Source organism: Rana temporaria, chromosome 10, assembly GCF_905171775.1.
Source record: "Rana temporaria chromosome 10, aRanTem1.1, whole genome shotgun sequence".
NCBI lineage: Eukaryota > Metazoa > Chordata > Amphibia > Anura > Ranidae > Rana > Rana temporaria.
This window is the reverse complement of record NC_053498.1, coordinates 54,844,226-54,857,024: the sequence shown is the minus strand read 5'-3', so window position 1 is coordinate 54,857,024 and position 12,799 is coordinate 54,844,226. Positions and strand designations below refer to the sequence as shown.

General features: G+C 41.7%; 1 protein-coding gene across 8 annotated transcripts in view; it reads left to right on the top strand.

Annotated features, from left to right (window-relative positions):
• The window catches only part of FLT3LG (fms related receptor tyrosine kinase 3 ligand), a 330,696-nt gene that overhangs the window by 244,780 nt on the left and 73,117 nt on the right, over nucleotides 1-12,799 (top strand). For all 8 annotated transcript variants that reach the window (XR_005744019.1, XR_005744023.1, XR_005744022.1 and 5 more), the window contains 2 exons: nucleotides 6,219-6,342; nucleotides 9,830-9,949. Coding sequence is in view for 2 of the 8 variants with exons in the window: in XM_040327628.1 (XP_040183562.1) it covers nucleotides 6,219-6,342; nucleotides 9,830-9,949 (244 nt within the window). In the remaining 6 variants the exon portion in view is untranslated. The remainder of the gene's footprint in view (nucleotides 1-6,218; nucleotides 6,343-9,829; nucleotides 9,950-12,799) is intronic.

Genomic DNA, 12,799 nt, shown 5'->3' with positions numbered 1-12,799 from the left:
CTACCATCCTGGAGGCAACTACATTATATGTCAGGCAAGTTAGTAAGAATAAACGGAAGAAAAAAACAATCTGGCTCACTAAAGAGGTAAGTAGGATAGTAAAGGAAAAAAATTTGCACATAGAAGATTCAAGGAAACAGTTGTAGCTGACAGAGAAGAGTATACAAATAGACAAAAGAACTGCTGGGCCGTCTCCTAGACACACAGGTCCCTATGTCCCCCAAATTCTTCCTCTTGAGCCTATCTCCCCTGAGGACCCCTTTGCCCTGTAGAAAGCTAACGCGCCATATCCTCACGGCTGCCCGCTGCCTCATAGCACTACACTGGAAAAAACGCTCTCCCCCTGACCCAGAGGCTTTGCATGCTAGAATCAATGATGTGGAGCTGATGGAGAGGATGACTGCCAGGATACAGGACAGATTGGAAGCCCACAACGTAGTCTGGGGGCCTTGGCGCCTTCGGGAGGACCCGCCATGATCTGGTAAACGAGCTAACTCTGTGACCCTTCCCTCTTCTTCCCTCTCTACCCCTCCTCTTATTCCCTTTCTCTCCCCCCCTTTCCTTCTCCTACCTATTGGGAGCACCCCTGTGACTCCCTCCATGTTTAATGTTTTGCAATGCACTTATATGTATTGATATGATATGGCACTCTCGACCTCAGCTTTGTATTACTATTGCCTTAGAAACCTGTAGACGGCTTACGTTACTTACTACTTGAGTACCTGTAATGCAGGCAGATGTGTGCCTTATCTTCGTATCCCTTCTTATGCTGTGTCATATGTTCCTGTATGCAATCTTACCTTTTTTCAATAAAAAAGTTATTTGAGAAAAAAAATAGACAAAAGGAGGAGAACAAACACATGATCAGTGCTGCCAAAGCACAGAAAGAGGAGAAGATTGCTTTATGAAAGGCCTCGATTCTTTCCTAGATGTACATAATATAACTGGGTACTAACATTTATAGATAAAGTTGATCCAGGGAAAATCCGATTGCCTCTCGGGAGATCAGGAAGGAATTTTTTCCCCTGCTGTAGCAAACTGGGTCATGCTCTGCTGGGGTTTTTTGCATTCCTCTGGATCAACTGTGGGTATAGAGTTGGGTAAATGGGATTGTATGATAATATATATATTATTTTTTTTATGGTTGAACTGGATGGACTTGTGTTTTTTTGTTCAACCTGACTAACTATGTAACTATTAAGAACGGAGATACAACTCTTTAACCACTTAAGGACCGCCTCCTGCACATTTACGTCGGCAGAGGCAAAGGATAACACTACTAGAGCCTTAAATATCCTTCATTTAGCTCATCTGCATAAAATACCATTGTGTTTGTTATCCTCTGACGCAGAAAAGGCCTTTGACAGGGTGGATTGGACATTCCTAAAGGAGACGTTAATCCATATGGGGGTGGGGGAGGGGTTTAGTAAATGGATAGAGGCTATATACTCAGCTCAATCTGCAGCTGTTAGAATCAATGAGGTAACCTCCTCATACTTCAATCTGAGGAATGGTACAAGACAAGGGTGTCCGCCAGAGCTTTTTTTCTCAGAAAATAGGTGCAGGAACTCAACCACGACCCCATTCAGATTTCACAAACAGTAGAAGGGTCTTAAAGGGGCATTAAATACCAGGATTACATTACATACAGAATGCAGAGTTCATGGGGTTACACACAGAGTGAAGAGCTGTAACTTGTAAACACAGAAACCAGACTTCTCTGTTTACAAGTGATTGTGGTGAGCAGGCACCAAAGGGTCTGAGCCAAAGGTGGTGGAACTGAGTTCCCCCAAGTTCCCCCTGAAAAAAAGCCCTGGTGTCCGCTATCTCCGTTGATTTTTATATTAACTTTAGAACCATTTCTGCGATACGTCCGAGGAAGCATGGATATTCAGGGTTTTTCAGTAGGCAAGACTGATCATAAAGCTGCGGCTTTTGCAGATGATATACTTTTTTTTATTTAATCTCCAGAGACCACATTGTCAAACCTATTAAAAGAGTTTAATCGATATTCTGCTCTGTCAGATTTCAAAATTAATATTCAAAAATCGGAACTGCTTAAAGCGGTGGTTCACCCTCCTTAACAACAGTCTAGCATTAAATTTGGCATAGTAGCGCGAGCTACAGTATGCCTGTCTGTATTTTTGTATCCCCGTACTCACTGTGCAATTGTATATTGAAGATTCCGACTCCCGCGGGGAATGGGCGTGCCTATGGAGAGGGAGGATGATTGACGGCCGGCTCTGGCACGTCACGCTCCCCGAAGACAGCCGGAGTAGGTCTCGGCTCTTCACGGCGCCTGCGCACAGGCTATGCGCAGGTGCCGTGAAGAGCCAAGCCTATTTCGGCTATTTCCGGAGAAGCGTGACGTGCCAGGGCCGGCCGTCAATCACCTTCCCTCTCCATAGGAACGCCCATTCCCCGGAATCTTCAATATACAATTGCACAGTGAGTACGGGGATAAAAAAAATAGACAGGCATACTGTAGCTCGCGCTACTATGCCGAATTTAATGCTAGAGGAAAAAAAAATAAAACATTTTTTATATAGGGTGAACCCCCGCTTTAATATTACCCTGTCTCCTGCGCGGGTTAAAGCTCTTCAAGCTTCATTCTCTTTTCCATGGGCTTCATCTTATTTGACATATCTGGGGGTCAAACTGACTCCCTCAGTAGACAAAATATTCGCAGCTAACTTTCCACCGATAATGCAGGATTTGTCTGCAGACCTCGAGAGATGGAATAAGGGGCCCTATACATGGATGGGTAGAAATGCGATTGTTAAAATGAACATTCTGCCCAGGCTATTGTATCTGTTTCAGACTTTACCGATAGTTATTCCAGGGCCATTTCTGAAATCACTGCGTAGTATTTTTATCAGATTTATCTGGACAAAAAAGCACCCACGTCTATCCTACAATCTTCTGGCCAGGCCTAAAACCCAGGGTGGTATGGCATTCCCAGATCCAAACCGATACTATCAGACAGTACACTTTGCCAGGGTTATGGCGTGGTGCAGAGATGAGGGATATAAAACATGGGTAGCAATTGAACAATCGTGCACCAAGATTCCACTTCAATGTGTGCCATGGTTAAGGCCAAATGCACTTGGCACATTGAGGAACCATCCTTTGATAGGGGCAACTCTGCGAGTAATACAACAAAAGCCATTTTTTCTCAAAGGAAGAAGGAGAAATATCCCAGATGTATCCAATATTGGGAAACCCAGCATTTCCCCCTGGATATACAGATAGCCCTTTCAGATAAACAGTGAGACAGGGTACATTTCGTCTAGGTGATTATCTTGAAGAATATAGGCTGAAGACTAAGGCGGAAATATAATTGATGTTTAATCCACCACTGGATCCATGGCGGATGCAGCAACTTACTCACTTTCTCAGTTCCCTTCTTCGTAAGGAGTGGTCAGATCGTCCGAATACGCCTGTGGAAAATGTATGCTTGGTAAATGCTCCCTCAGCACATGGGGTATCTGAGATGTATAAACTGTTAGTACAATCGTCAGGGTTATGCCCCGGGATTCCTTCAGAAATGGGAAAGAGATTTAGACATTACATTGTCTGAAGAGCAGCGGAGATATATTTTACATTTTACTCATCACTCCTCAACGGCTACTAAGTACCAAAAGCTGTGTTATAAAATTCTCACACGTTGGTATAGAGTCCAATCATTGTTGCATAAAATTTATCCGGAAAGGAAGAATATGTGCTGGCGTTGTGGTGTGGCAGAGGGCAATATGCTCCATATTTTTTGGCTGTGTCAAAAACTGCAAGCATTCTGGGCCAAGGTCCGAGTTATGATAAGACAGCTGACAGGTCAGGACCTGGGTTCTGAACCAGCCAGATACTTTCTCCATCTTTCAGAGCTTTCTAGGCGTAAATATAGTAATTTGATGACCGTTCACCTTCTGAATGCAGCCAAGTCATGTGTATCAGCTCTCTGGAAGCGGGAATCATCTCCCTCTGTCTCGCAGTGGCTTAAAAAAATAGCTGAAATATATACTATGGAAAGAGGTAGTGCTACTATTCAAGGCAGAGAAGAGAAGTTTAATAAAAAATGGTCAACATGGTCAGCGTATGTCTGCTCTAGAGAATATGGCTGTGCACTGGCGGAGGCAGAATAGAGGAATATTTTTTTTCTCTGTTTTTGTTTTGTTTTTTGTTGTGCCGGTTTGATAAATAGGAAGGACGATGAAGATTATCTATACCGTCAGTATATCTAGAAAAGGAAAAATTTTGGAACCGAAATGCTCTGTTATTGCAGAATCGATTTGTGATATGTTATATATGTGATACGTATACATATGCAATTGAAGTATGTTTGTTTGTATAAAATTGATTAAAAAACAAAATATAGAATAAAAAAAAAGAACGGAGATACAACTCTTTAACCACTTAAGGACCGCCTCCTGCACATTTACGTCGGCAGAATGGCACGGCTGGGCACATGCACATACAGAAAAAAGAGGATCACCGCTCCAGGTGGGTCGCTATGTGGAGTAGACTGACTCAGGATACCGTGGGTGCTGGCAATGCACTGACCATGCATGAGATACGATGAGAGGAAATGGATAGCCCCACTCGAATAACCAAAAAGGTTGTCTTTTTATTCAAACGAACAGCAAATGCATCACTTCACAAGGTCACAGCAAAGGAACAGGGGAACAGCCGACGCGTTTCGCACTGAGCTAGTGCTTAATCATGGCATACAGGTACGTCCTGTGCTAGTGCCCAGCCGTGGGTCACGGGCGCGCGCCCGCGACCCTGTCCGAAGCTCCGTGACCCGCGGACCCGATCGCCGCTGGAGTCCTGCGATCGGTCCCCGGAGCTGAAGAACTGGGAGAGCCGTGTGTAAACACGGCTTCCCCGTTCTTCACTGTGGCGGCGTCATCGATCGTGTGATTCCTTTTATAGGGGGACACAATCGATGACGTCAGACCTACAGCCACACCCCCCTACAGTTGTAAACACACATGAGGTCACACATAACCCCATCAGCGCCCCCCTGTGGTTAACTCCCAAACTGCAACTGCCATTTTCACAGTAAAACAATGCATTTTAAATACATTTTTTGCTGTGAAAATGACAATGGTGCCAAAAATTTGTCAAAATTGTCCGAAGTGTCTGCCATAATGTCGCAGTCACGAAAAAAAAAATCGTTGATCGCCGCCATTAGTAGTAAAAAAAAAAAAAATTAATAAAAATGCAATAAAACTATCCCCTATTTTGTAAACGCTATTAATTTTGCGCAAATCAACCGATAAACGCTTATTGCGATTTTTTTTTTACCAAAAATAGGTAGAAGAATACGTATCGGCCTAAACTGAGGAAAAAATTTATTTTTTATATATATATTTTTGGGGGATATTTATTATAGCAAAAAGTAAAAAATATTGAATTTTTTTCTAAATTGTCGCTCTATTTTTGTTTATAATGCAAAAAATAAAAACCGCAGAGGTGATCAAAAACCACCAAAAGAAATTTGTGGGGAAAAAAGGACGCCAATTTTGTTTGGGAGCCACGTTGCACGACCGTGCAGTTGTCTGTTAAAGCGACGCAGTGCCGAATCGCAAAACCTGGCCGGGTCCTTTAGCTGCATTTTGGTCCGGGTCTTAAGTGGTTAAGGCACATTAGTGATAGAAGGAAAAAATAAAATGAAAACTGTGCACAACACTTTTGTTGAGGGAGACCTGGATATAGCAAACCATTGCTTTTGGTATTCAGAGATATACATCTTGATGCCAGTTAGTAAGCAATCAGGTCTGGTCTTAGCACTCTTAGCGTATGCTCTGTGATTTCATCATATTAGAGATTAGAGGGCTGGAAGACTGCTCAGTCATTTTTGGGAGGAGGGAAAAAAAGAACTGAACTGCTAGAATTAAACTAAAAGCACTTTCATTTTGAGGATGAATTATGCCACAACACCTTCAGTTAAAAAAGTCAGCCATGAGCTTGTTTTAAAGCATATTTGCTTATTCCATGTGACAATATTATTGAAATGTGCTTATGTTACATACGTTTTTAATATCAATTTATCAAATTCTAGAGATTGCGTACTGCATCTTTTACTCCAACATATACAGTACTGGCCAGAATTATCTGTGTTACAAACTTGTGCCGTGCATTACTACCTTATTGTGGACAAATAGAAGCAAAGAACGTCATATTTCATTACTTTATAATATACTCTACATTTATTTTAGGTTCCAGAAACCTGTACCAAACATAAGCAGACACTTGTATTGAGACTCCAGGAATTAGATTTTGAGAGACTGAAAAACATTAAAGGAGACTATTCCAATTGCACTGTCTTAAGATGTGTTTCAGGTAAGTGCACATGGTAACCCTCTTAAATTTCTGACTTGAACAAAAAACAGCTGTCAGTGGCATAACATAGAAACCATAATGGAAAACAGAGACAGTGTATATTTGGGTGTTTTTTTGACCAGAAGATAGTGTATGATGAAGTACTCTCTAAACAGAGTAACTACATCCATCAATAGTAAACCCATGTGTAGAACTTGAAAATTCCTGATTTTAGACTGGGTGTATCAGTAAAAAAAAGTATAGTCTTCAGTCCAGTGGCTGCTGGTGCTCCAAATTTTCTGGGGGGGGGGGGGGGGGCGCAAACAAACTGAAAAAAAAACCACATCAATTGCAGCCACTGTCCCCATCAAATGCAGCTACTGTGCCATCAGACGCAGCTACTGTGCCCATCAATTACCGCCACTGTGCCATCAAACGCAGCCACTGTGCCCATCAAGCGCAGCCACTGTGCCCATCAAGCGCAGCCACTGTGCCCATCAAACGCAGCCACTGTGCTCATCAAACGCAGCCACTGTGCCCATCAAACGCAGCCACTGTGCCCATCAAATGCAGCCACTGTGCCCATCAAATGCAGCCACTGTGCCCATCAAATGCAGCCACTGTGCCCATCAAATGCAGCCACTGTGCCCATAAATTGCTGCAACTGTGCCCATCAATTACCGCTACTATGCCCCATCAAATGCTGCTGGTGTGCCCATCAATTGCTGTTGCGTTGCCCCAATTTTTGCCAGTGTGCCCATCAATTGCTGCTACTGTGCCCCAAATGCTGCCAGTGTGACCATCAATTGCTGCTACTGTGCCCCAAATGCTGCCAGTGTACCCATCAATTGCCGCAACTGATTGGCTTCAGTGTTAGCAAAGCGGATTCCTTTGCTTTGCTAGCACAACGCTGAGTGAACAGCGAGCGCCCAGCATGGATGCACCATCACTGCTTTAGTCTTATGCCGCGTACATGCGATCGTTTTTCGGGTTCTAAAAAATTATGTTTTTTTTTTTTTTATGACATTAAAAACGATCGTGTGTAGGCTTCAGAGGGGCGGCAATTTTTTTTTCGAACATGCTCTATTTTTTCACACCTTTTTTAACATTGTCGTTTTTAAGGTTGTAAAAATGGTCGTGTGTGGGCTTTAACGGCGTGAAAAATCCGCGCATGCTCAGAAGCAAGTTATGAGACGGGAGCGCTTGTTCTGGTAAAACTACCGTTCGTAATGGAGTAAGCACTTTCATCACGCTGTAACAGACAGAAAAGCGCAAATCATCTTCTACTAACACAAAATCAGCTGAAGCAGCCCAAAGGGTGGCGTCATCTGAATGGAACTTCCCCTTTATAGTGCCGTCGTACGTGTTTTACGTCACCGCGCTTTGCTAGAGCATTTTTTTGGTTCACGATCGTGTGTAGGCAAGGCCGTTTTAATGATCGGGTTGAAAAAAAAAAGTTTTTTCTAGACCCCTAAAAATTTCATTTTTTAGAACCCAAAAAACGGTCGTGTGTACGCGGCATTATGGTTACTCTTGTGTCCTTCCTTTTAGACCATTAGAAAGTGTCATCTCTAATATATGGTACTAAAATGTAATGTTTATTGTGTTGCCGTTTGTTTTCCATAAAAAGGATATTGCAATGTCATGTACTGCCCCTGCCATAAGTGAAAACATATCATGCGGTCTCTGGTGGAACTTGGCAAAATATATTACTACTTGCTACTGTCAAAGTGGCAGGTGCAAGCAGATGTAATTAGGTTTTTCAGTTAGGATTTCTGGGCTTAATATCTACAGTGCTGATCGAAAGTTTGGGCACCCCAGGTAAACATTTGTATTAATGTGCATAACGAAGCCAAGGAAAGATGGAAAATCTCCAAAAGGCATCAAATTACAGATTAGACATTCTTATAATATGTCAAAAAAAGTTAGATTTTATTTCCATCATTTACACTTTCAAAATTACAGAAAACAAAAAAATGGCGTCTGCAAAAGTTTGGGCACCCTGCAGAATTTATATCATGCACTGCCCCCTTTGCAAAGCTGAGACCTGCCAGTGTCATGGATTGTTATCAATCATCGTCTGGGAAGACCAGGTGATGTCAATCTCAAAGGTTTTAAATGCCCAGACTAATCTGACCTTGCCCCAATAATCAGCACCATGGGTTCTTCTAAGCAGTTGTCTAGAAAACTGAAACTTTGAAATAGTTTACGCTCACAAAGCTGGAGAAGGCTATAAGAAGATAGCAAAGCGTTTTTAGATGTCAATATCCTCTGTTCGGAATGTAATTAAGAAATGGCAGTCATCAGAAACAGTGGAAGTTAAAGCAAGATCTGGAAGACCAAGAAAAATATCAGACAGAACAGGGTTTTGAGAAAAGCAATTTAAAACCCACGTTTGACTGCACGATCCCTCCAGAAAGATCTGGCAGACACTGGAGTTGCGGTACACTATTCCACTATAATAAGATACTTGTACAACTATGGTCTTCATGGAAAAGTCATCAGAAGAAAACCTCTTCTACGTCCTCACCACAAAAATCAGCGTTTGAACTTTGCAAATGAACATATAGACAAGCCTGATGCATTTTGGAAACAAGTTCTGTGGACCGATGAGGTTAAAATAGAACTTTTTGGCCGGAATGAGCAAAGGTACGTTTGGAGAAGAAAGGGCACAGAATTTAATGAAAAGAACCTCTGTCCAACTGTTAAGCATGGGGGTGGATCAATCATGCTTTGGGGTTGTATTGCAGCCAGTGGCACAGGGAACATTTCACGAGTAGAAGGAAAAATGGATTCAATAAAATTTCAGCAAATTTTGGATGGTAACTTGACGCCATCTGTGAAAAAGCTGAAGTTAAAGAGAGGATGGCTTCTACAAATGGACAATGATCCTAAACACACCTCAAAATCCACGGGGGATTACATCAAGAGGCGTAAACTGAAGGTTTTGCCATGGCCTTCACAATCTCCTGACCTCAACATAATTGAAAATCTATGGATAGACCTTAAAAGAGCAGTGCGTGACAGACAGCCCAGAAATCTCAAAGAACTGGAAGACTTTTGTAAGGAAGAATGGGCAAAGATACCTCAAACAAGAATTGAAAGACTCTTGGCTGGCTACAAAAAGCATTTACAAGCTGTGATACTTGCCAAAGGGAGCAGTACAAGATATTAACTCTGCAGGGTGCCCAAACTTTTGCAGACGCCAGTTTTTTGTTTTCTGTAATTTTGAAAGTGTAAATGATGGAAATAAAATATTTTTTTTTTTTTACATATTATAAGAATGTCTAATCTGTAATTTGATGCCTTTTGGGGATTTTTCCATCTTTCCTTGGCTTTGTTATGCACATTAATACAAATTTTTACCTGGGGTGCCCAAACTTTCGATCCCCACTGTATATATATGTGACCATTTCATTCATGCCCCTGGGAGGTTGCCCCGTTTGCAGATCTCTATTGTTCTTTGCACTTTTTTGAATGATCTAACATATCTAAATTTGATCTGCAGGAAATACCATTACTGACCATTCAGATGATCACCTTGACAATGTTACTACCAATTATTCCACTGAAGGGCAGGATGCAGGGGCCAAACTAAATTATGAAGATTATTTGCAACAAAATGGAAGTAGGTGGAAACAAAAATGTACCAATCGTCTAACATATTTAGACAAAGGTCATGATAGGGATCTATTATATGATCTTTAAGGTGGTTTCTATCTCCTTTTTTTTTTACATTCAACTTCTCTGTAATTGACTGGTTGCTAAATTTAGACTTATTTTTGTGTAATGTATAATGCTAATGAATATAGCCTAGTGTGGCAGACAGGTCACTGGAACATTGCATTTATAAAGCAATATACAATGCTGTAAAGTATTTGCCCCCTTTCTGATCTTATTACATTTTTTTTGCATATTTGTCACACTTAAATGACTCATCAAACACATTTTATTATTACACAAAGATAACCAGAGTAAATACAAAATGCAGTTTTTATTTGATAGTTTCATTTATTACATCAAAAAAAGTTGTCCAAACCTGCCTGGCTTTATGTGAAAAAGTAATTTGCCCCCTAAACCTAAACCCTTGGTGGCAACAACTGCAATCAAGCGCTTGCGATAACTGGCAATGAGTCTTTCACATTGCGGTGGAGCAATTTTGGCCCACTCTTCTGTACAGAATTGTTTTAACCCTTTCGCTGCCAGGCCCTGTGCTCCAGGTGGCCAGACCATTTTTTCACTTTTTCCTTTGCTTTTTATAGCTTTCAGAAATTGTGAAATACCCCCCAAACCATATATTTTCTGAAAGCACGTGATCAGTAGAATAAAAAGATGGTGCTGCATGCGCAGCTTCTGAACATGGCGAACGTGTGAGCTCCGTCCCCCGGTGCTCTGTCCCCTGTCATGTTTCCGGGACTCCCGCTGACCGGAAGTCCTGTTCTGCTAGCACCGGGAGTCACCTCCTCAGTCACCGCAGCGCACCCCATGGGCAAGATTGGAGACCAGAGACAGACCTTCGCCGCAGTCCTCAAGCCTTGGGCCTCCTCCACCATGTACCGCTAACTGCATAGGCCCACATCCACGGCCTTGAGGGATCGAGGCCGAGATTGGACATCCCCATCTATCCCTACTGTGGGCCAATAGATCAGAGCAGTAAATGAAATTATGAAAATGGAGGAAATTATGTCATCGTTAAATAGACAGAAAACCGCTTCTGCCAAACATGGTTACAATGAATTAGTTTTACTTTTATCAACAACATATCAGCCCACTCATAGTTAAGCTAGGCATGTGGAGGCAGAAATGCTGTAGGATATTTTAACCATTTAAGTACCGGGCCTATTTTTCAGACTCTGTGTTTTACATGTTAAAATCTTTTTTTTGCTTGAAAATTACTTAGAATCCCCAAACATTATATATATATTTTTTCTAACACTCTAGAAAATAATGAATAATATATAAATGGATACTGGCGCCAATAGTGAAACTAAAAAGAGAAGGGTTGCTGCACCTGAAAGTAGTGAAAAACGAATGAGGTATGATGATGTGATAAAGGGCGCTCTTAATACAATCGCTGAAAGTGCAGAGTGATCTATGCAAATAATATGTATACATTTGTAACCTTGTTTAACCTCTTCTCCACCGCCCGCCATCAAATGAGAGTGGGAGCAGACCCTATTGTTCTGGGTGGACGTCATATGACGTTGCGCCCTTTTAATCCACTAGGGGGCGCCTGCTGCGTCACTGGGGAACCCGCGATTGCCCAGTAACTGAGCAAGACCGTGGATCTGTGTGTGTAAACACACAGATCCACGTCCTGTCAGGGAGAGGGGACAGATGGTGTGTACCTTGTACATAGGGACAACCATCGGTCACCTCCCCCAGTCACTCCCCCCCCCCCCACAGCAAGAATCACTCCCTAGGGAATACATTAACCCCTTGATCACGCCCTAGGTGTTAACCCCTTCCCTGCCAGTCAAATTTGTGAATGGTCCCAAAAATGTGTCAAAAGTGTCTGATGTGTCCGCCGCAATATCGCAGTCACGATAAAAATCGCTGATCGCCGCCATTACTAGTAAAAATAAATAAATAATAAAAATGCTATAAATCTGTCCCCTATTTTGTAGACCCTATAATTTTTGCACAAACCAATCAATATATGCTTATTGCGATTTTTTTTGAATAATACGTATCGGCCTAAACTGAGAAAAAATTTGTTTAAAAAAAAAAATGGATATTTATTATAGCAAAAAGTAAAAAATATTGTGTTTTTTTTTTCAAACTTGTCCCTTTTCTTTTGTTTATAGCGCAATAAATAAATACCGCAGAGGTGATCAAATACCACCAAAAGAAAGCTCTATTTGTGGGGAAAAAAATGATAAAAATGTAATTTGGGTAAAGTGTAGCATGACCACGCAATTGTCATTCAAAATGTGACAGCGCTGAAAGTTGAAAAAGGGCTTGGGTAGGAAGGGGACGAAAGTGCCCAGTACTCAAGTGGTTAAACGTGTATTAGCCAATTGCTTCACTTAATACATGTGCACAAATGTTTCAAAAAGGTGTGTATATACTGTATATAGTTTATAATTGATAAAAACAAATATGTCATAAAAAGTTCAAAACGGCTCCAGAAATCTTTTTGCCCCCCTCTTTTCTTGCGACCTGCCAGGTTGCGTGCTCGGATAAGGGTCTGGTATGGAGGGGGGGGGGGGGGGGGGAAACGCCATTTTTTTTTTTTTTTTACATTTTGGCATAGAGTTCCATACCAGATCCAAAGGGCCTGGTATGCACTGTGGGGGACCTTACGCCATTTTTTTTCTTTGATTTTTGAATAGCTGGATTTTTGGAATTCAACACCATAATGTTATTGAAGAATTACATACCATTGCATGCATTTTAAGAGTTAAAATTATGGCATAAAAAAAACTGATGTGCATTCGCTAATTATGCTGCTGAGTTCAATGTACATTTTTTGGAG